This window comes from Littorina saxatilis, linkage group LG2 (genome assembly GCF_037325665.1).
Source record: "Littorina saxatilis isolate snail1 linkage group LG2, US_GU_Lsax_2.0, whole genome shotgun sequence".
Classification (NCBI taxonomy): Eukaryota; Metazoa; Mollusca; class Gastropoda; order Littorinimorpha; family Littorinidae; genus Littorina; species Littorina saxatilis.
Window position 1 is genome coordinate 53074423 of NC_090246.1, and position 25568 is coordinate 53099990.

General features: G+C 42.9%; 2 protein-coding genes across 2 annotated transcripts in view; both read right to left on the reverse strand.

Moving 5' to 3' along the window:
* The window catches only part of LOC138959231 (Golgi-specific brefeldin A-resistance guanine nucleotide exchange factor 1-like), a 273649-nt gene that overhangs the window by 36153 nt on the left and 211928 nt on the right, over positions 1–25568 (reverse strand). The window lies entirely within an intron of this gene.
* Positions 10240–25568, reverse strand: part of LOC138959226 (high-affinity choline transporter 1-like) — a 46433-nt gene continuing 31104 nt past the window's right edge. The window contains exons 3-9 of the mRNA XM_070330620.1: positions 19864–19971; positions 17432–17587; positions 16793–16941; positions 15625–15777; positions 13825–13954; positions 12790–13007; positions 10240–12118 (exon numbers count right to left, since the gene is read on the reverse strand). Coding sequence (XP_070186721.1) covers positions 11477–12118; positions 12790–13007; positions 13825–13954; positions 15625–15777; positions 16793–16941; positions 17432–17587; positions 19864–19971 — 1556 coding nt within the window. The 3' untranslated portion in view covers positions 10240–11476. The remainder of the gene's footprint in view (positions 12119–12789; positions 13008–13824; positions 13955–15624; positions 15778–16792; positions 16942–17431; positions 17588–19863; positions 19972–25568) is intronic.

The following is a 25568-nucleotide window of genomic DNA, read 5'->3' on the forward strand; positions in this document are numbered from 1 at the left end:
GTCAATTTCACTGCCTTTGCCATGAGCGGTGGCCTGACGATGCTACGAGTAAAATGGCATTGCGTTCAGTTTCATTCTGTGAGTTCGACAGCTACTTCACTAAATATTGTATTTTCGCCTTACGCGACTTGTTACATTTAGTCAAGTTATGACTAAATGTTTTAACATCGAGGGGGGAATCGAGACGAGGGTCGTGGTGTATGTGCGTGTGTGTGTCTGTGTGTGTGTGTGTGTGTGTGTGTAGAGCGATTCAGACTAAACTACTGGACCGATCTTTATGAAATTTGACATGAGAGTTCCTGGGTATGAAATCCCCGAACATCTTTTTCATTTTTTTGATAAATGTCTTTGATGACGTCATATCCGGCTTTTCGTGAAAGTTGAGGCGGCACTGTCACGCCCTCATTTTTCAACCAAATTGGTTGAAATTTTGGTCAAGTAATCTTCGACGAAGCCCGGACTTCGGTATTGCATTTCACCTTGGTGGCTTAAAAATTAATTAATGACTTTGGTCATTAAAAATCTGAAAATTGTAAAAAAAATATTTTTTTTACAAAACGATCCAAATTTACGTTCATCTTATTCTCCATCATATTCTGATTCCAAAAACATATAAATATGTTATATTTGGATTAAAAACAAGCTCTGAAAATTAAATATATAAAAATTATTATCAAAATTAAATTGTCGAAATCAATTTAAAAACACTTTCATCTTATTCCTTGTCGGTTCCTGATTCCAAAAACATATAGATATGATATGTTTGGATTAAAAACACGCTCAGAAAGTTAAAACAAAGAGAGGTACAGAAAAGCGTGCTATCCTTCTTAGCGCAACTACTACCCCGCTCTTCTTGTCAATTTCACTGCCTTTGCCATGAGCGGTGGACTGACGATGCTACGAGTATACGGTCTTGCTGAAAAATGGCATTGCGTTCAGTTTCATTCTGTGAGTTCGACAGCTACTTGACTAAATGTTGTATTTTCGCCTTACGCGACTTGTTCCTCCTTGTCTTCCTCGTCGTCTTCCTTCTGGTCGTTCTCCTCCTTCCTCCTCGTATTCCTTTTGCTCCTTCTCCTCCTCCTCCTCATTCTCGTCCTCATTTACATTTTATTCTTTCTTTTCCTCAAATACTCAGACGAATACGCCGACCTTCTTCACGAAAAGAAATGCTCGCCAAGAGTGCTTTATGCTACCAGAGTGACCGGTGACTCAACTGCCCAAATTTGTTGCATGAGAGCCCCCTGTCGGACAGAATATTCGCAGGAGATATTCTGTGGTCATGTTACTGACCTGACTAGGACATTGACTGGACAGGCCGATGCGGAGATTGGCCGTCGAGATGATTGTCTACGCGGTTGTTACCTGGCTGAATCCGAATTCCGAGGGTTATCGCCTCCTTAGTTCTAGCAGCCAGACGATAAGGGTCTTTCCGGTTGTGGTGTAGATGCTGTTGTTGCGAATAACTCAGTTGTTAGGGCTTGGATCCTGTGATCGAAAATTCTTTTTGGGGGATGAAGACTGTTACCAGCTCAGATCCAGCAAGAATATATGGATTATCCTGACTAAGTGTATCTTGAGTGCTGCTACAGCCAATTGCTCTACCGTTCGGTCTTTCTGTTGATCTCGGCTTCTTTGTGGGCGCCCTCCTGCTCTAAATTGGAGATTGTCTCATGATCAGGGGTTTCATTACCAAGTATGTTGTAGTGAGAGGGCATCCACCGTTTGATGATTGTGTGTGTCATAGTGCAAGGGAGGTGAGTGCAGAATACAGGATTACACGAGCTGCCTGCTGGACAGACAGGATGTTAACCGAGAAAAACTTGAAGTTAATTCTTTCAATATTCGAAAAATAATGTTTTGAAAATCCACACTAAAACCTATTCTTTCAATCAACCTGTATTTCGAACCCTAGTCGCTTCTTCAAGGTACATTTCCTAATACTGATAACACATTCAAGCGGGGATATAGCTCAGTTGGTAGCGCGCTGGATTTGTATTCAGTTGGCCGCTGTCAGCGCGAGTTCGATCCCAGGTTCGGCGGAAATTTATTTCACAGAGTCAACTTTGTGTGCAGACTCTCTTCGGTGTCCGAACCACCCCCCGTGTATACTACATTGGGTGTGCACGTTAAAGATCCCACGATTGACAAAAGGGTCTTTCCTGGCAAAATTGCTTAGGCACAATTAATAATTGTCTACCATACCCGTGTGACTTGGAATAAGGCCGTGAAAGGTAAATATGCGCCGACATGGCTGCAATCTACTGGCCGTATAAAATTTCATCTCACACGGCATCACTGCACAGCGCCTAGAACTGTACCCACGGAATATGCGCGATATAAGCCTCATTGATTGATTCATTGATTAATATTATGACTACCTCTGAATCAGCCACAACAGCACCCACGCGTCCATAACCAACAATGAATCATAGACTATCCTCACTGCTCATTTTTCCCCTCCACCATTGACATCCCCTCCTCCCTCAGACAGGCCTAAGCCCCAGCAGAGCTTTTCCCCACGACGCTCTTCTGTCCGCGGAAATCCTCCACACCGCCGTTCAGTCACGCCGTCGGTGCATTATCCCGCTTCGGCGAATTATCGCCGAAATTTAGCCCTGCCATCACGAATTAGCGGCGAATTTGCAGGCGTGCTTGGAGAGAGGAGAGGAGTTGTATGAAGACCGTATCTTTCCGCCGGCTCTTTCCCCTTCCCCTCTTACCTCCCTTCCTCCAACTGCACCCTCCCCCCCCCCCCCCTTCCCTGCCTCTCTCCCCCCAGCGGCGTTTTGCAAGAATCAATGAAGAAGGAAATTGGTGCCCCGAGTTTTCCAGAGACGCGTTGACAGCACCACCAAGCGGCGGGCAAAGGGAAACACTTGTTAACAGAATCAGCGCAGTTACCGGTCCCTGCTGGCAACTCCCTGAAACATTCATTTGGGATCAGTGGGAAATTCAGATTTCTGATGTCCTTTTTCATCCCTGATGTGTCTGAAAGTTGGCTGGGACGCACATACCAGTCAAGAAAGAGAGAAGACAGAACTAAGTGGGTTTTTTACGGGTGCGAGGTCACCTCCGACCATTGTAATATTTGTATTCAAAAGCAGAACAATTATCTTAGCTGTATTCGCGTTAACTCTCAACACGTATGTCGACTGAGAGGAAACAATGATGATACAGAACAACAACAACAACTATAAGGCTTGCAAAACATGGCATGACCTGTGGAATACCTAACGGATTCGTAATTACTGTTTAGATTTAAAAACAAAAAAACAACCAGCAACAACAACACCACCCAGCAACAAAAAACAACAACCCATAAACTAACACATAGAAGAATTGCTTTTCACATTTCTGACGTCATCTTTTTACATGTAGTCAAGTTTTGACTAAATGATTCAACATAGACGGGGAATCGAGACGAGGGTGGTGGTGTATGTGTGTGTGTGTGTGTGTGTGTGTGTGTGTGTGTGTGTGTGTGTGTGTGTGTGTGTGTGTGTGTGTGTGTGTGTGTGTGTGTGTGTGTGCAGTAGAGCGATTCAGAGAAAACTACTGGACCGATCTTTATGACATTTCATATGAGAGTTCGTGGATATGATATCCCCTGAATTTTTTGAATTTTTTCGATACATGTCTTTGATGACGTCATATCCGGCTTTTTGCGAAAGTTGAGGCAGCACTAGCTGTCACGCCCTCATTTTTCAACCAAATTGGTTGATATTTTGGTTGGTCAAGTAATCTTCGACGAAGCCCAGACTTTGGTATTGCATTTCAGCTTGGAGGCTTAAAAACTAATTAATTAGTTTGCTAATTAAAGTTGTCATTAAAATCACATTTTCACTAACAGATTAAAAAATAATTACATCGTATTCCTCAATTTCTCCTGAATTCAAATATATATACATATGTCATGTATACTTTAAAGATGTGCTCAGAATTACAGAAAAAAAAGGTTTGGTAGGCCTAAGTACTGCGTTTGCACGCTACGCGTAGACGAGCATGACCCGTCTCAGTCTTTGGGTGTGGTTAGTCGAGACTATCTTAAATACAGTCTCGGCGATCACTGTTTGTTGGTGTTAATCTGTTACTTTCATGCTGACAGCTTGACTAAATGTTATTATATCGCTTCACGCGACTTGTTTATCGATTTTTCTGAGCATTTTGTCGGAACGGAAGAAACAAGGAGAAAAGAACGAGTACTTTTGAACTGAAGGCGTTGTTTCTTTTAAAGTGTTGGAGCTGGCAATTCTTTAATGCTTATTGTTTCGTTCAAAAGATCGATTGTGCCCAAAGCCCAAATGAGCAGCGACATAATCTGCACAGTGGCGAGTGCTCACATTTTGCCGATGGACAGAATTGGCATACAGACGCGGCTGACTTGAGGCAAAAGAGAGAAGACTTGGTTATATGATGTTTGAAATTGTCAAATCTATTTAAAGAGACAAAAACTGGACTAAATGTAAACAAAAGACCGAAAACAAAAACAACCCTGACCAAAATAGGCCTTTCAAATTTTGTTTGCCTATAACATTAATTCATTGATTAATGAGCTTATATTATTGTGTGCTTAGCCTTTGAAACGCAGATCTTTTCTAAACTTATCTGACACCTTCACCACGACTTACCAAACTACCCACACACACACGCATATTCACACACACACACACACACACACACACACACACACACACACACACACACACACACACACACACACACACACACGCGCACGCACGCACGCACACACACACACACACGCAAGCACGCGCGCACGCACGCACGCACACACGTACACACACACACACACACACACACACACACACACACACACACACACACACACACACACACACAGAGATCATGATGAACATTTTAATCGTCATCGCTTTGCTTCACTACACTCGGAACTCACTACATACAGAACAGGTATCAGTACAGCGCACACATATACATAACAGTACTCATAGGTCAGTTAACTGTACAGCCAGTACTGTACATGCTTCTCCGCACGACATGATAAATGCACAACGCATATGTACACTGTACCATTTGATGTACATCACAGAACAAAGGAAATACACAGTAACATTTTTCATTCTAACATCGAAGTAGTACACTAGATTTCTAATAGATCCACACAAGAGGCACGCAAACTTAGAAAAGGAGTATCCTAGTCACATTCTGAAAACCTTCCACTTTTGTAAATAGAGGTTATAGATACTCAGAATATACTAACTGAGTGGTGTTCAATCCGTTAGAGTCACTTTTGTCACCACGACTGCCGTCTGAATTACGGACTAAAAAGAGTGTGCACTCCAATGATGGACAAATGAAAGGAGTAGAGAACAAGACGAAATAGAACCTTTCATTGGCAGTCATCTAAAACTAGTTGCAGTCTTGTTCGTCGTTTATTTTGTAGACCTTTCATTTTTTTATGGGGCTTACCGATAAATAAAAATGTATTTACTATATGTGGCGTGGTCAAGCCATTGCAGTATTTAACACTACATCAAATGACGATTGAAACACCCAAACAAAGAGTGGTCACTCGGACGTTGGACATACGAAAGGCGCAGAGAACGCGACGAAACAGACCCTTTCACTGCCTCTCATCCCTCCCACTCGCTATTAATGATGTTCTCTTCTCGTTAGTGTACACCCACTCACACACTCACACACACACACACACACACACACACACACACACACACACACACACACACACACACACACACACACACACACACAAGCGCAACCACACGCACGCAGGAACGCACGCACGCACGCACACACACACACACAAACACACTACAGGAAACTAGTGGGGGTGGTGGATGGTAAACATTGCCAACATTAAGTTAAGGCTGCTACGAGAAACGGCTCTTTACACTGAGTAAAGGCTGCTACAAGAAAGGAAGAAAACAACAGTGTTCCAGTGATCAAAGTATATGTCTTGACTCGGAATGTTAGGTCATTGTGACTAGAATACGGAACAGTTTGCATCTGTTTTAATCAATCTATAGTAAGCTGTTTAGAACACAGGATGATTTATTTTGCTCACGAGCATTAGTAATGTCAATAAATACTGTGTACACAATGCACGTTTTTTCCAACTTGAGGGGTTTATTTTCAAGCATGAGAACTGTGTAGTGGGCATGCACTCAAATGTGAAATCTCTAGCAAAAAAATAAGCACAAACATATTGCTGTCAGTCTGATACTTGTCAAAAAAACATTATGGGGCTTACATGGAATGGGTTTATAAACAAAGAAGAAACATTCTGTCGAGGAATATTGCGAGATACTGATTTTAATATCAGCCACACAGAGTCACAACCTTCGGTTCTGGTTCTTACACTCTCATATATTTTGCATATTATATGAACATTATCATTCTTGAACGCATTTTCTTCCTTCAGCCTTACACTCGACAGCAACACGGTATTCAACAACACATCAACGATCATAACGTTTGGCAACTTATGCCTTCCATACTTTTTGTCGGGGACAATTTCCTACTCTTACAGTGAAATAATTGGCGTAAATGGCTCTCCATACGTTTCTCGAGTCTTCATCAACAGAAATATTTGGACATCTAGTGACAGTCCTAAAAGGAATAGGACGCTTCAACAATGAAAGCGATGGCGTGCAACTATACAAAACAATTCTATCACGTTCACTCACAACGGATGGTGCATGCAATTGTCTCTGTTCTTTTTCTCTGAATTGCTGTCCCCGACCAAAATCCATTTCTTCTTCTTCTTCTTCTTCTTCTGCGTTCGTGGGCTGAAACTCCCACGTACACTCGTGTTTTTGGCACGAGTGGAGTTTTACGTGTATGACCGTTTTTACCCCACCATTTAGGCAGCCATACGCCGCTTTCGGAGGAAGCATGCTGGGTATTTTCGTGTTTCTATAACCCACCGAACTCTGACATGGATTACAGGATCTTTTTCGTGCGCACTTGGTCTTGTGCTTGCGTGTACACACGGGGGGTGTTCGGACACCGAGGAGAGTCTGCACACAAAGTTGACTCTGAGAAATAAATCTCTCGCCGAACGTGGGGACGAACTCACGCTGACAGCGGCCAACTGGATACAAATCCAGCGCGCTACCGACTGAGCTACATCCCCGCCCCCCATCCATTTCGAATTCAAGCACTCATTATCTGATTTTTGTTGGGGGCATGCATTGTATAATTTTTTCTTCAAAGTTGGATAGGGCATAATGGAATGAGTTGCAACTTCACTTTCTGTTTTTCTGGTTTTTTTTTTTTTTACAGATATGCAGATAGTATTTTTGAATAAAGAAATTGAATAGAAAGAAACAAGATACATGTAGCATGGAATCATATTTGGATGAAACAACAATGCATGACATATGCCTTTGTGCGAGAGAGAGAGAGAGAGAGAGAGACAGAGACAGAGAGACAGAGACAGAGAGAGAGAGAGAGAGAGAGAGAGAGAGAGAGAGAGAGAGAGAGAGAGAGAGAGAGAGAGAGAGAGAGAGGGGGGGGGGGGGGGGGGCGAAGAAGAAAAATTCAAATCAACATTTAATTTCTTTTTTAATTGAAATTGATTTTTGCTTTAAGATTCCAATAACAATCGACGTCAATTGTTGGTCAAATTTAAACTCAGTAACCAGTTCTTAACAAATTACAGCATAAAGCACGCAAGAAATACACACATAAAACAAACTTCTCCAAAGTGACACTTAAATGCGAGGGTCACACGCAATTTCGGCAGTTTGAATACCTTAACGCATGGCTGTCCAGGTTCAGTGGTGTCAGCATTAAAGTATATCTCAGTGGAATGCAGTAGAAAGACACGCAGACTGAAATAACAAGTAACAAAACCAAACAATCAACAGTCGAAGCAAAAATCAATCATCAGTTAGCCAGCTAAATGTACACATACACCAAGAAACTCATCATCCGTTCAACATACACTTAAAGAACCGAATATATATCAGGCATGTCTCAAAATCAGCTGTCCTTTAACAAGAAAGAAAATTCTAGGCAGAAATAATAGCAAACTGGTTATGTCGCTAACGTCAACGCAACCATTTACACGTAATATTTAGAACACACACTAGACTGTAAAAACGCGATAAATCTGTATAAAAGTCATATCACATTTACAATGATGAGCTCTCAGCTGCACTTAGTACAGCCAAATATCAAACCGTAAATCCCAAACAACACAGAATATAACAATATTATACCATCGAAGAGGAAAATATCTGACAGATAGACACAATACGTGATTGATCTAACGATATGCGATCAGAGTACACTTGTGCAGACTACGAATGGGTTCAAGATAGTTGAGTACGATAAAGTAAATTCTAGGGAATATTTCAATCTGTGCACCGCTAAGGGTATCTTCCTTCCCGTGTCAACCATCACAGATGTTGTTTTATTGACATGGGATAAGAACATCCTCCGACTTGTACACATCCCGTCGTGATATAACCTTCGTCGTTGAAAACGACGTTAAACACCAAATAAAGAAAGAACTTGTACACATACCAAAGCTCAACTGTCTAGTTCTTCTTTTTCTGCGTTCGTGGGATGAAACTCCCACGTACACTCGTGTTTTTTGCACGAGTGGAATTTTACGTGTATGACCGTTTTTTACCCCGCCATTTAGGCAGCCATACGCCGTTTTCGGAGGAAGCATGCTGGGTATTTTTGTGTTTCTATAACCCACCGAACTCTGACATGGATTACAGGATCTTTTTCGTGCGCACTTGGTCTTGTGCTTGCGTGTACACACGGGGGGTGTTCGGACACCGAGGAGAGTCTGCACACAAAGTTGACTCTGAGAAATAAATCTCTCGCCGAACGTGGGGACGAACTCACGCTGACAGCGGCCAACTGGATACAAATCCAGCGCGCTACCGACTGAGCTACATCCCCGCCCAACTGTCTAGTTGATTCCCGTACTAATTCAGACTTTTTTGTTGTCCACTACAAAATTAACTCAGAAAAAAATCATACCTTGCACAGAATGCAGGTGGGGCCGTAGAGTTTGAGTATGTGTGCAACTGACTGGAAGAATTTCCTAAGCACATGAAACAAGCCTAACATTTGAGATGGTATACATGATCGTTTGCACGGGAAGGAAGGATAGAAGGATGGAAAGAAGTATATAACGAAGGAAGGAAGGAAGGGAGACAGAAAGGGAAGAAGGAAGGAAAGAAGGGAGGAAGGAAGGAAGGAAAGAAGGAAGGAAGGAAGGAAGGAAGGAAGGAAGGAAGGAAGGAAGGAAGGAAGGAAGGAAGGAAGGAAGGAAGGAAGGAAGGAAGGAAGGAAGGAAGCTAGCTATCTTCAATAAACTCTCAGCTATTTTCCAAACCCAATAAGGCCTATACGAGAGGGGTGATAAGGAACAGTACCGATCGATAATATCACAGCTACCTAGCTACACGCAATACATCGATAAAACAGTCTTAGAATACCATCTAACAAATAAGAAAAATACATCCATCCTTTTTCTCAACCCAAACCAACGCTCAATTGCCCCCCCCCCCCCCCCGAAAAATATATATACCTACCTTGCTAGCACACACAAAACACACGTTACATTACAGTGTAAGGGTTGGACTACAATATTCGTTTCTACAAAAGTGTATTGTAAAATTGCTCAATAGTTTCTCGACAGAGCAAATGAACAGACATAGAAACAGTCACACAAAGATCAGAAAGTAATGATTAAACACGGAACACTCCAAAACCCACATCCACACACGCGCGCAAAAAGTAACTGATACAGACATTCAACAATAACGGTACGTAAATAGATACAGAGACAAGCACACACACACACACACACACACACACACACACACACACACACACACACACACACACACACACACCACACACACACACACTTACACACATACACCCCCCCCACACACACACCAGAACAATGTACAAGCAATTTAAAATACCTAGGATTTTAAAGCACTAGTGATATACAGACAATACAATACTGTCAAATTGTAATCAGGTTCCAACAATGAACACCCTACATAACACAACACATTCCGTGTTCAGAGGTTCATAAGTATTCCTCAATCTCACACCAAACGCTGTCCATTGCAATACATTCAATGAGCTCTCTTGACAATTATTTTTCGGCTAGGTGGAACAGCTATCTGGAATGTTGACAACATGATATCACGCTTAACACCATTTTTGGTGCAGGCGTATTTTTCAGCCCCCACCCCCCCCCCCCCTTTTTTTTTTTTTTACAGCAATGATAAAAGCCAATGTTTTTTTTTCGATACTACTGGTTTTGACATTCTCATGGACAACCTTTGTCACTCACATAATACTTTTGGACTGTCGTGCTATTCGCCTGCATTGAAATGTTAGTAGACGAAGGTGTGGACTTCAATGCAAATGTTACGACAAACTCGTGTTTTAAAATACTTTTCCTGTGGCGTCTTTCAGGAGTATAATTTATGGACAATTCCTTGGTACTGTTAACGTGCTTCCAGAAATGCTTTTTTTTTATTCAGTGAGAACATGGGCAGAATTTCAAGATGTCTTGGCCACACACACCCCTCTTAGTTGTAAATACACAAGCTCTTGCACCTCTCCTTCTACCACTCTGTTTCGCTACTGAAGCAGGCTCCTTTTGCTAGTAGCAGATTACTTATTAGCAGTGAACGTTGTCACTCACACTTGCTGAATGCACACAATTGGCCCAGACAGCCACGCTAGCGAGAAATCCGTCACAGAAGGTGCTTATCATTGGCAACTAATGATTAATGATCGGTGACTTACACAGAAGCAGCCATTCCTGCCTTTTCCTCTAAATTGTCAGAAACAACCAGTAGACTATTGTGGAACAGTTGAAGGACATTTCCCTCTATTGGCGGTGTTATGTTATACTAAACGCCACCGTTGTTAACGTAAGAGCACACCTTCACGAACTTTGATGATCAGAAGGGAGATCTGATACAAGCATCAGGTATTCAAAGTGTACACCATCTTCTCTAATCATACGACGCTGTTCATAATAGCGAGGCAGGTGGCGTAAAGAAGAACTACTCAAGTTTAAAACTTCCCTAAACACAACAATATTCCACACAGTTGAAAATCCCGCGAATCAGGAGCATCAAATAAGAATAATCCAGCACAGTTCAAATGAAGTATACTGCTATTGACAGCGCGGAGCCAGGATGCAGTATCTGGCTATTAGCTCGAGATGGGGAGTCAATCAGGCTTTCCATCCGAGCCTCAGAACCGACCTGGAATGTACAGACGTACACGGAAGCGGATCATGAGCGAGCACTGAACTAAAACCAGCTGCTCTCTCTTGCCCTAGATGAAGACTTTTCCGGCAATATTTCCTTGTGATGTATCCTGAAGTCAATATCAGCGTAGACTGTAGACACACCCATAATGACGCACGCCACCAACAAAAAAAGCAGAGATGTAGCTAACGAACAGCAGTTGACTATTGGCCCGAGATGGAGAGTTTGTGAGTCAGCTTGGGCTTCTCGTCGCGTTCAATGCTGTCGTAGCCGTGGTCCCCGATGAGGTCCTCCTGCGAGACCTTGAGCGCAGGGTTGACCTTGCCGTTGACGTCCTTGCCGAAAGAGGCTATACTGGTCCGCTCGTCCATGCCGTCTCGGGAAGCCAGGACGATGTTCTCCTCGGGGATGTTGACGATGCACATGAAGATGTCGTACCGCCGCGGGAAGATGCCGGCCTCGAACAAGTACTTGAGCGGCAGCGACACGCCAATGATGGTGCCGAGAGAGATCAGCATGGAGAAGGACTTGAAGGGGAAGAGCTGGAACTTATTCTCCTCGTCGTACCACGGGTACTTGATGATGGGCTCCAGGTGCATAGAGGGCTCGCCTCCCCCCAGGCGGAAGAACAGCCCCACGATATAGCCGGCCAGCGAGCCGTAGGTGTTGGTGTCGCCGGCGTAGATGACGCAGACGAGCTGCGGGAAGATGATGATGTAGACGAAGTCGGCGCAGAGGAACCAGAGCTCGTAGATGGAAGACACGGTCAGGGCGGTGGCCAGAGCCATGGCGCTCGTCCCGAAAATGGCGGCCCGCATCACCCAGATGATCTCCATCTCAGAGGCCTGAAACCAACACAAAGACAAATCTTCATGTTCGATCTTTCTTTCTTTCTTTATTTGGTGTTTAACGTCGTTTTCAACCATTCAAGGTTATATCGCGGCGGGGGAAGGGGGGAGATGGGATAGGGGAAAGGGGGGAGATGGGATAGAGCCACTTGTTAATTGTTTCTTGTTCACAAAAGCACTAATCAAAAAATTGCTCCAGGGGCTTGCAACGTAGTACAATATATGACCTTACTGGGAGAATGCAAGTTTCCAGTACAAAGGACGTAACATTTCTTACATACTGCTTGACTAACATCTTCACAAACATTGACTATATTCTATACAAGAAACACTTAACAAGGGTAAAAGGAGAAACAGAACCTGTTAGTCGCCTCTTACGACATGCTGGTTAGCATCGGGTAAATTCTTTCTCGTCCCAACCAATATGGGACTCCCCCTAACCCGCGGGGGGTTTCATGTTCGATGATAATCTACAGGACAGAAATGGCCAGACAAGATCACATGAAACGCCTACCCCCAAAGATACACTCAAACTCAGACAAATATTTGAACATGATAGCCACACAGGGAGCGTTGGTGTGCTTACCAGTACAGCGCTTTTAAGATCAGGAACGTGAACGATAAAACAGGATAGAATGTTGTTTACTACTAGATAGCCCCTAGCGTACCTTCTGACGGAAGATGAGCTTGTAGATGTTCCTGGCAAACATGGCGGAGGCGGATAGGATGGAGGAGTCAGCGGAGGACATGACGGCAGCGGACACGGCGCCCAGCCCCAGGAAGGACACGATGGGCGGACACAGGAACTGCAGGCACATGGGCAGGATCAGGTTCAGCCGGTCGTTGGGGATGGGAATCGGGCCGTCGTACTCCGTGGCGTTCCAGTCTGGGTGAGGAGAAGCAAGTTTGGTTTGGTTATTTTTTTTAACGTAGCTTTTTTTTGTATAACGTTATTTGCTGTTTGTCTTCTTCTTTACTCATTGTCTTCTTTCTCTTTCTGTCGTTTCTCCTTTTTATTTTTCTCTCGGTGTTTTCGCAGACGAAGACATACGCCGAAACTGGTCCTTATTCGTGTTCTTATTGTTCGTGTTTCTGGTGAGTACATTTGTATGGTTATCTGGTGAGTACATTTGTATGGTTATCTGGTGAGTACATTTGTATGGTTATCTGGTTCTTGTTCTTCTCACCTGCTGTCTCCTGCTCCTTTTCTGTTCCTTCAACCGATATAGTTATCCAGGACCGAAATTCAAAAACAGATAAACTTACTGTTCTCGTTCCAAAAGTCAGAATCAAAAAACGAGAATGGAAAGTTATTGGAGAGTCTGATTTGCCCGTGTCTGATGCAAGTTTGTTTCCTTTCTTAGTTCACACGGCAGTCTCAATGTTTGAAACTATTTTTAGGTCTATCACTGTAAAAAGCAAGCACCAAAATGTCGTGAGGAATGCGTGGGGAAAAGAAATGATAACAGCATATGGGCGCAAAGAAGTGAATGAGTATGGGTAGCTCAGCTGTTTCATCTCCTTTTTCTCCTTGTTTTGTATAACTTTCTGTCTGTTTGTTTTTCTTCGGTTATATACTTCAGTTTCACTAAAAATTGTGTCGAGCCCAAATAATGCAAGTCACTCGTTTAGAAATAACAATCCAAAACTTATAGAAACAGAGACGAAGGACTCACGAAAAAGAAATACAACATTTTTCTCACCTGTTTCGGCTGCAACGGCACCAAAGAGCATGGCGGGCAGCGCCATGATGATACAGCCAAAAGCAGCAATGTACGACAACAGCTGAGCGTTGTAGGCCGACTTGGCGGACAAAACACGCTGGAAATACACCTGTTGGCAAAAGTTAGGCATACTCTGGTAATTTGTTAACCTTTGACTTTGTTTGTTGACTATTTCTAACCGACAACACAGCCCAAACCACCAACATCGTCTGTTCAGTAACAACGACGAAGTCGAGTAAAATAAAAATCAACCTCACCATAATACAAACAAACAAAAAACAAAAACCGATAAAAAAAACACCCACCTACAAAACAAAAATAAACAAACAAAACAAACAAAAGTAACACCAGAAACACGAACAATAAATTACGAATAAGGACCGAGAGTACATTTGTGACCCTCCACCACGGAATGAGTCACATGTCACCTTTGCATGATTTTCATATTTTTACATTTTCATACAGAGTTTTTTTATGCTCTATCCAGTGGTGAAAACCGTTTTTAGAAAAGAGCGAAAAATGTGTGAGTTATAAGCCTGTGACTAAGGTGACCCTCACACTGTTACCAGACACTCCCCGGACTTATATTAAGCCTAGCGCAGAACCGCGCGAGGTGACATGCGACTCATTTCGTGGTGGAGGGTCACATTTTCATTGTTATCTTGTTCTTCTTCTTCTCACATGCAGTCTCTTGTTCCTATTCAAACAAACAAAAGTTGATTGCATGCGGCTTGTGCATTAAAAAAAAAAAGCTTATTCTTCAATCTCTTCTAATACTACGGCATACCCAAGAGCTCGCCACACGGAAGCGGTGTCACACACTGAAACAAGGCTCAGTTTTTTTCAGACTCGTTCATGAGAAGAATCTGCTTCTCTTATTCTAATTCTATGTTTGTCTATGAGCAATTATATCACCCAAAACCTCTCACGATTGACCAAAACATAACAGCAATAATCATTTTTCATTTCATTTTCATTTTCATTGCTTTATTGTCCCATCGCTGGGAAATTCGGGTCGCTTCCTCCCAGTGGAAAGCTAGCAGCAACGGAGTCGCGCTACCCAAGTGTCTGCGTGTTTAGGTGTATTCAGCCACCTGCACTTATGGCAGAATGACCAAGGTCTTTTACGTGCCATTGTGATGACACGGGGGTGGGACATGGCTTCCGTCTCTGGGTCTGCACATAAAGTTGACCCGTGTCCGTCCCGGCCCGAATTCGAACCTGCGACCTTTCGATCACAAGTCTAGTGCTCTACCAACTGAGCTACCGGGCCCCAAAATGCTCCATCTACGCCCCCCCCCCCCCTCTCTCGAGCTCTCTCTCTCTGAATGTGGTTGTCTGCAGTCACGAAGACTATATCGAATTGTTATAATGCAGATATGAACCTCTCAGACGTAATCTTGCTGCATACCTGTTTTATGCACTGTGAATTAGAGAAAATCTTACTGAAAATTTGATTGCTAAGGATGCATCGCTTCACTAATATTTTACGTATGAAATGTTCCATTAGCACATTAATGATTCCCATCCACCTGGTCGAAACCTACTTTGTAAAATTAGAGTTAGAGACATGTACATCTTATTTCATGTTTTCTACGCTGCAAGCTTTACAACAAGTTGTTACCGTATATATTACCCCCTTTCCAGGGGACAATGGAAATAAACCATTGTCTTGTCTTATCTTGTCTCTCTCCCTTTCTCTCTCTCTCTCTCTCTCTCTCTCTCTCTCTCTCTCTCTCTCTCTCTCTCTCTCTCTCTCTCTCTCTCTCTCTCTCTCACCTGCCATGGTATACCACCGAAGATGAGGACGAGGTAGCAATCGATGTAGTACCCTGTGTGTACGGGATCAACAGTCTTGATCCACAGCTCTGTGGCGTTAGTGGACAGCGGGCTGACCGCTTCGTTCGTCATGGCGAACGGCAGGCTGACCCACTGAAAGTCAAAAAGCAAAATTACTCATGTTATGATTCATTTGTTTTAATCTTGGCTACTTTCAATCAGTCATTCACGAACGGCAGGCTGACCCACTGCAATTCAAAAAGCAAAATTACCCATGTGGGGATTGATTTCTTTGATTCTTGATTCTTGGCTTCTTTAAATCAGTCATTCACGTAGAGTTAAACCAAGGTCTTTAGGCTGTTGATGAGGATCAAGATATGTGACACATAAGAGTCCATAAATTATAATAAATAAATCCATAAATAAAAGTCCCGAATTACACTGTCATTTTGGTGCGCACATCCGACCTTCTAATGGAATATGAAAAGTGCTCTTCTGTGCCCTTCCGTGCTACAATGTTTAATGATGAAAGGTCGAAAAGAACATTATCCCTCAAAATCAAAAGTACCCCTCCTCTCCCCTCCTCTGTGAACAGCGATCAAAAGGAATGCACAAAAAATCCCACATATTCAATGCATTTACAACTTTAGTCTGCTGAGCTTTTCAGCCGAGTTTTGGACTTTGATCCAGGACCTTACACCTTATATTACGCTCCAATCAAAATGTAAAAGTTACATGTATAAAAAGTTAACATGTTCATAATACAGAAATGGATTATGGAAACGTCACGCTGACGTGGGTATCGTATTACACCCTCGTTGAGCAGTGTCTGTTATAACTGCTTGCCTAATGTATGAACATGATTTATTTCCATCTTGTGTTTCAGGCCCTTATTTTCTATGCATTTCATCACAAAACGTAAACAAATTGCCTGAATAATGCGGGTAGCTCAGGTGGTCGAGCACTGTACTGTCACCACAGTGGCACATAAAAGACCTCGGTCAGTCTGCCATAAGTGCAGGTGGCTGATACCACCTAAACACGCATACACCTGCGTATCTCGTCTAAAGTCGGGGTAATACCCGGGAACATGCCCCTAATGGTTTCACCATGAGGGTGCAAAACAACAACATTATTAAATCTTTTGCCACAAAAGTCATACACGTACCAGGCCGAGGAAGATGCAGAAGAGCTGCACGACATCGGTGTAGGCCACCGAGTAGAGTCCTCCAATCAGCGTGTAGAACAGCGCTATGATGGAAGACGCGATGATTGCTGGCTCTGGGGGGATGTCCATGATCACAGACAGGGTGGCGCCTGTTGGAAGGGTAAGTCAATCATTACAGTGTATTTTTGAAATACACATGAGCTTTTCTTGTCATACAAATTTTTTTTACCCTAGGAAAACTCTTTTTTTGTTCTTGTTTCTCTCTCTTGTTTCTTTTTTCCCGCTACTTAGCCACTCTTATGAATATCCTGTCTTCACTTTTCCTCAAACGCGGTAATTCCAAATTATTGTATATTTTTCCATAGGTTCGATCTACAAGCCAAAAGAAGAGAAGAAAAAAACACAAGAAAAAAAATAAAAACATTAAACCCTAAATCCTCCACACACAAAAAGAATGAAAAAATTCTTCTTTACCTTACATTTCAACAACCTTTATAAAAGGACAGAACTTCACTGGAAACTTTCAAAACTATGTGACCTGAAAGTCGAAAGCGTCAAGCGGAAATAACGAGGCGTAAGAACACACACGCTTCGTTTAACGTCTTTGTTACACGGTACAGACAAGCCATCAGAGCTCACCCAGGGCAGATAGGACTGCGCCGGTCCAAAAGACCTCCCCCATGAGGGCAGGGATATAGATGAGTCCCCCCATCCTCCCGCCGTACTTCTGTTGGAAAGGGTCCAGCATGGTGACATAGCCCTGAGTCCGCATCTTGTTGGCGAAGAAAAGTCCACCTGTAAAAAAATAAAAAGCATAAACTTGTACCAATCAACTCCCCCCAAAGCGGCGTATGGCTGCCCGAATGGCGGTGTAAAAACGGCCATACACGTAAAAGACCTCTCGTGCAAAAACATAAATGAACGTGGGAGTTTCAGCCCATGAACCAAAAAGAAGAAGAGAAGAAGTACCAATCAACATCCAGACTGCTTGCTCTGCAGAGTGATCATTTTATGAAGAATTAATTCCACAGTGTCCTTCAAGAAATTCATTCTTAACGAAATAATCCCACTTTGCACAGGTTGTTGAGTTTTGGCGTGTATCCAAAGGCAGCGAAGGCCTCATTCTATGTAAATGTGTGGCAAGATTTCAGATGATGAGCCGAACTGGTTACACGGGAATGGCTGTGCCTTTAAGGCAGGAAAGGTGTCGAACAGCTCTATTCCGAAATAACTCCAACCAAAGAAGCATCATTTCCGGAACCCCTCCATGGGAACGTCCCACGCCATACTTCTGTCGGGCATTATCTGTGACAATCTTATTACACGTAATTACAAATCAAACACAAAACAGCCCGATTAGGTGATTATATAACAAGGCTCACTTCCCTTGTAGAAACGTCACAGACTGTTGATTTATTGACAGAACGATCCGTCTCAGAAGCCGTGTTAACAAGTTTCTCGAATTTCAGTACCCGGCAAGTTCCTTAACTCGTCAACCCGCCAAGATGACAAATGTTCAATGACACAGACGCGAAACAAGGTTGGATGATGCATTGATTTGGGTTAAAGACGTCATCATGGCCTCGATCAAAGACGCAACTATTTTTTTTTATCAATTAAAAAACAAACAAAACAACAACACAGACGCGAAACAAGGTTGGATGATGCATTGATTTGGGATAAAGACGTCATCATGGCCTCGATCACGGACGCAACTTTTTTTTTATCCATTAAACAACAACATAATTTGTCCCTTTAAAAAACACCCCAAACATTCCTTTCGCAATTATGTTCACCATCACAGATCTGTTCTAGCTCTTTCATGTGGTAAGAGCTTACTGTCACTTGGATATATACACACGGGCGCAGTGGCGTGGTGGTAAGACTTCGGCCCCCTAATCGGGAGGTCGTGAGTTCGAATCCCGGTCGCTGCCGCCTGGTGGGTTAAGAGTGGAGATTTGTCCGATCTCCCAGGTCGACTTATGTGCAGACCTGCTAGTGCAAGCACAAGACCAAGTGCGCACGGAAAAGATCCTGTAATCCATGTCAGAGTTCTGTGGGTTATAGAAACACGAAAATACCCAGCATGCCTCCCCCGAAATCGGCGTATGCTGCCTGAATGGCGGGGTAAAAACGGTGATACACGTAAAAATCCACTCGTGATAAAAACATGAGTGAACGTGGGAGTCTAAGCCAATGAACGAAGAAGAAGAAGACTTGGATATACATACAAGTGTCACCTGTGGCAATCCGCAAAATTAATTCAACAACAATATGACAACAACAACAACAACAACAACAACAACAACAACAACAACAACAACAACAACAACAACAACAACAACAACAACAAGAATCATTCCACTCTGGACAGCCAGCAGCCAGCTATGCGTGCAAAATAAAGGATGCTCATATCCTTTGTAAAATTGGGATGCACGTGCTAGTTCTACATGGGAAGCATGGTATCTTTAAACGATACAAAAGAAAAGGGATGAAGTCGTTATCATGGCCCCAAAAACGTCTTTGGAAAAAAAAGACAAATCTCAAGGAAGCAAAAACAATTTGTTAACTTTTGTTCTACGAGGGAAGGAAGACTATTGATTTTACTTCTGCGGTGGAACGTACACTTCTTCTTTTTTTTATTTTACGGATAGAGAATTTAGAGGATGACAAATGTCGAATAAAATACGATCAATTCACCGGCATTCATTCGTGCGTGAGGTTATGCAGGTACAAAACAATCTCGTCTCTGCGAAGCAAGAAATGACAACAAGACTAAATACACACAGAGAGACATAAATAAAATGACAGAGAGAGACAGACAGGCAGACAGACTGATAGACACACGCTCACACATGCAAACACACACACACGCTCACGCACACACGAACACACACACTCGTACACAAACACACAAACACACACACACACACACACACACACACAAACACAAACACACACAAACACACAAACACACAAACACACACACACAACCCCCCCTCCCACCCACAGACACACACACACACACACACACACGTAATTAAGAGAAGAACAGTTTAAATTTAACTTACCAAAAACGAGACTGAGAGCATAGCCAATGGGAGCCTGGCACCAAGCAAGTCCGCTGCGAACGATGATTTCTGCTGTTCCATTGATGTAAGCGCCTCCCACCCACGTAGCTGAAAAAGAACGTAGAGAACAAACACTAATACAGATGCAAAAAGGAAATGAATGTCCGACAAAAAAAATATCATTAATTTAAAAAAAAATCAAAGTACTCGTAAGCACTTCATTTGAATGGATGATGATCAAAGTTCTTACCATTTCCAGCGTACAGACACTTTTGGAATGTAACAACCAGAAATATACTTTTAATTGTGTAACACGTAATTTTTCCTTGTGTTGGTTCTTGTGTTTCTTATAACTATTATTTCACCGTCAACAAGCGTTGTTCAGTTCTAGCGTTTTTATGTGACTATTAGTTCACACAGGCACGGACAACTGGGCTCACCTTGTGCGATTAAGATAAGCAGCGTTTTGTATTAATCACACTATACAATTTCAAGGTGACTCGAGTTTCTTTACAAAACATTCTTTGTCGCTACCTCACCAGCAATCACTTGTAACTATGGTTTAAATATTGGACTCTCTCCATATTGGAAATGAAGAGACAACGCTTAACTGAGCTAATAAGTTCGTTTTCTGTTGATTGTCTTATTATTCTTTGTTTGTCCGTCCAATCCCAAGACAATCAAGTCGGCGTGCTGGTGAATGTTTGTTTTGCCTGTGATTAAAGTTCAAATAACTAACATTTCCCTTTTTCTTATTCAAGTTTGACGGTTTAAAAATGAAATCTAAACAACGAAGTGACTGTGGCAAGATGAACAAAGTGACTGTGGTAAGATGAACAACGTTAAAAAAAACCAAAGGATTACTGTACTGTTTAAAAATGACCGCTTCTTGTGCGTTTTTCTTTGAGGCCAGGCTTTAAACCTCCACAATTTGTCAACTGCACTTGGCCGGCAAACTTTAATTTCCACTCACAGAACTCGCACCTCCTGCTACACAGGCAAGACTAATAGCTTCATTTCGCCCAGTAACGAGCAAGTGTCACCTTATGCTAATCGCACGAACCTCATCAACTGGACGCAGACTTTACACAAACCATCAGCCCTTCGGTCAACACTTTGTTACCACGTGTCCAGCCCACTAACATCTTGAGGGATCAAGTGGTCGGTGGATTGTCCAGTTTGTGCTCCGTGGTTTGGTCAACAAGGAAAGTCAATACGTGGATGCAGAAATACTAATAATATTCCGAAATGATGCAAACCGTCTGCAGTAAACCCTGTCCTGAATTGGGCGAAGTCGATTACGCGAAATATACTACGCGAAGCTGGCCGCACGGAGCTTCAACACTAAGTTTTCGGTAAAAAGACTTCGCGAAGTCGACTTCGGGCTGAATTTAGGACCGTCTTTAGATGGACCTTTGTTACCAACATCGTGGTATAGTGGTCAGTCGTTGCATGCTTTCTAGCACACCTTAGTTCGACATCGTTTTGGAAGATTCCTCCTTACGTATTCTCCGATGGTCGGTACCTTTGTTAAATACACAAGAAGCGTTCAAAAAGAAAGAATTTTGGGCTGCATTTCTCGCATCAAAAGTTTGTTTCCTCATAACATACTTTTCCCAGTTTGTATGTCCATTTTGGAAAGTAAACCTTGTTGCAAATGTCACTGAAAATATAAATTTTCTTGTCATTTGTTCGCAGCAGTTAAGTCTGAAAATATCATATTTCTTGTCATTTGTTTGTGGCAGCAAAGTCACAGTCGTTTCTACCATCAACTTTTCTGTTGGTGAAACTACATAATACAGCGGGAACTATTGTCCAGTGACTCCACACGATCATTGGAATATTCTCACTTTGGTCCGCGCTACATTCCTCGTCTTGCATCCAGACAACCTCCTTCGCCGGTTGTAAAGACGCAGGTCAAGTGATGTCAATGGCTCGGTCAATAAGCGTGGCCAGTATCTGGAACAGGACACCGTCAGAGCCGTCCAGATGCCTACGGCCAAGTGCAAGATCACAAGACATGGTAGATGGACCTGTAGGCTGCTGCCATAGGTTAAAGAAATCTAGAGCGAGACAACAGACAACAAGTCGCGTAAGGCGAAAATACAACGGATATGACGTCATCAAAGACATTTATCAAAAAAATGAAAAAAACTTATGGGGATATCATACCCAGGAACTCTCATGTCAAATTTCATGAAGATCAGTCCAGTAGTTTGGTCTGAATCGCTCTACACGCACGCACACACACACACACATACACCACGACCCTCGTCTCGATTCCCCCCTCGATGTTAAAACACTTAGTCATAACTTGACTAAATGTAAAAAGCGGCTGACCTCTACTTCGTGCTTGCGTTATTTGCTACGGATCTTGTCATGGTGTCTTTGGAACATTTGTGCTTTAAACTGAATTCCTTTGTAAAGCTATGATGGGCATCCCCTCCCGTCAATCTTCCCTCGTCACTATTCCTACGGCACTGAAGACCTTAGCTTAAAACTGTATGACTTGAAACAGTATAATCTTCAAGGCTCAAATCCGAGAACCTCTACATCGTTTTCTGTTGGTGACAAAGAGGCGCTTGTGCAACATTCGTTGTGAAGAACGCACTACTGAAAGAGAAGCTATTAAACTTAATTTCTAGATGTATGAACATACTCTGAGTTTATTACAAGAACAACATACTTGAATGAAAAAGGAAAACTGATTCAAAAATAAAACAGACTGTTAAACAGCATTTTCAAAACTCATCTTTCTTGCAGCAGGTCAAGGTAACATTGAATAAACAATAGGAGTGTACCTAATTTGAAGTGTACACAAACTAAGCTGCCGATTATTTCAATATATGACAACACAACAACGCCGAAACACACCGTCAGGTCTTGCGTCATGAAGGTACATTTTTGAGTAGTTCGATCAGCAACACTTTCAGGCAGCAAAGTGGCGCTGAGCACTTTAAGGCATTTACGTAGTGCTATGGAATCTGCGTATAGTGTGCGATAAGACAGCCCATAACTCCAGAGAGAAGTCACCAAAGGAGAAAAAGAAGGGTCCCCATGACTCCTCGCCCAAATACCCCGTCTCTTTGAGTTGGGCCTTTGCAATTCCTTGCCGAAGCCCACAAAAGTGTAAGCACAAAAGCTACTTCTGACTAATGTCCGGACACTGAGAAGGGGACCATCAAAGAGAAAGAGACACCAGAGGACCCTTGTCCCTATTTAGTGCTGGCAAACACCCTCCCACTTCTTGTACTGCTAGACTCGGGGTCATCAGACCTCCTTTTGTTTCTTCTGTTTGATTCTGGCTTGTTGTCTTTTTGTGATGACGAGGGGGGGTAGTGGCGGAGCTGGTTGGTCTGATTGTTGTTGTTGTTGTGCGTCAGTGTGTGTGTGTGTGTGTGTGTGTGTGTGTGTGTGTGTAGGGAGTGGATCTATATATGTGTGTGTATGTATGTGTGTGTGTGTGTGTATGTGTGTGTGTGTGTGTGTTTGTGTGTTTGTGTGTGTGTGTGTGTGTGTGTGTGTGTGCGTGCGCGTGTGTGTGTGTACGCTCACGCTCGCGCAAGTGCTTATTGCGCAGCATACATGCAATATGTTATACATGTCACTGATCTTTGTGTCCTCTTTAAATAGCTCTTTGTGCCCAATGAATTCGTCACTCGATGGCGATGGAGAACAAAACAGCAACTTGACAGAGGAATGACTCACGAACATTCGGAGCTTTGAACAGTGGCACAGCCAATCTGCAAATCAATGAAACATTTTCAGATCTAGTCCCGCTAGGCACGTGAACCCCAAAGAAAAGAACGAAAGAGACCAGGGCCGGACTAGGCGAAGAGGAGGGGGGGGGGGGGTTGCCAGTGGTGGCCCAGGGGGATGTCTCCCCTGGCGGCAGGGGCGGATCAGTTCATTTTATGACTGGTTTTTTTCAAAAGTATATTGTGAAGATATGGGTGTGAAGGCGCGAAGCGCCGAGCCGACGGCGCGAAGCGCCTAGCTTGCTAGGGGGGTCCGGCGGCATGCCCCCCCGGAAAATTTTGAAAAAAAGGATGCAAAATGGTGCAATCTGGTGCATTCTGAGGATGATCATTACCAGTTTCAGGCAGCAGATTTTGTCACTGATTAATACCCCCAAAATTGAAACTCAATGTAAAGAGACGATGGACTGATGTCAACATTCAATATTTTCTTTCGACGACCGGGTTCAATAAGGTTCATCCGAAAATTATCACAAAACTAAAACAGAGAAATGCAACAGGAAAAACAACTATAAAGGCAGAGATAGGATATTCTCGACAAGTTTCGAAAAACGCCTTCTCCATTCCAACACAAAAGAGGAACAGCTAGCACAGACGCCTAACAATGAGAACGAAACGGCGAAGCAGACAACGGATATCCTTCCGATTAGTTCTCACCAAAAGCTTCTCCTAAACTGCTGTTAGATCCCCCAATCAAGTCGTTCACATGTCTGAGGCAACTCTATGGCACTCAATCCTTTGGACGTCCACATCGGCCTTAGAATCACCCTGGCTGATTTCCCCGAGGATTCCAATAATCCAAGCAGGTTAAAGAGGAGTTACTGCCCGCCCTTTTCCCGCCACTCACCATTTTCTTCCGGGTCAAAGGTTTCTCTTTCAGTTCTCTTCTCCATCTTCCGATGCCCTTGACTTTACTCTGCTGCATACCCTCGATCGAACGTCTTTATACGTATAACCTCTGCACTCAAACAAGTTTGTGCAGGGTGAAAGGTTTCCAATTCTCTCCTTCCACTGACATTCTCTTATTCTTATTTATATACCGTATTTTTCCCCAAGCCGTTCTCATAAAAATATTCTCTGCCATACCACTCACACATTTATTCAGTGACAAATGTTTAGTTAATAACTGCGCCGCTTTGACCCACCTCAAATTTGTATAGTCTATAGTACCTAGATTCTCTGCACCTCACAAGTATATCCCGAGTCAAAGGTTCTCTCTTCTTATCTTAATGATAATAATAATATGGGAGATTTATAGAACGCTTGACGTTCTCTAAGCGCTTTACAATGAATTGGTGCGAGGTCTAGGCAGGTGAAGTAGCCCGCACGTTGAACATCTCTCATGCTGAGTATTTTCGTGTTTCTATAACCCACCGAACCATGGATTACAGGATCTTTTCTGTGCGCACTTGGTCTTGTGCTTGCGTGACATACGAAGGGGGTTCAGTCACTAGCAGGTCTGCACATAAGTTGATCTTTTAATCTTGCCTTACGTCTAACTTTTGACCTTGCCTTGAACTTCCCCTTGCACACCCAGTCGTTATGCCAATTTCGAAGTATCTGTTTTTCACAAATCTATTCCGATTTTCTAATGTTTACGCTGTAGTCATCTTTTTACCTTGCTCTTGCAGCTTTGATTTTGCTTGTGTGGACCCTTTATCAATACCAATGTACTTTACCATTCACAAATGTATTCGAGATCAAAAGTTCTGTTTGTTCTCTTCCTGTTTTGTTCCGTCACCTTTTACATTGACCTTAGCTTGTCTTTATGATAGGATTATCCGCAATTCACAATTCAATCCAAGTCATCCGCCATTCACAATTTAATCCGAGTCAAAGGTCTTTGAATGCTGCACCAAAGTGAACCAGGTTATACACACCAGTGCAATGTGATGAACAATTATGACTATCAGGTCTGCTGTTCGGCTTACAACTACGCTACGATAA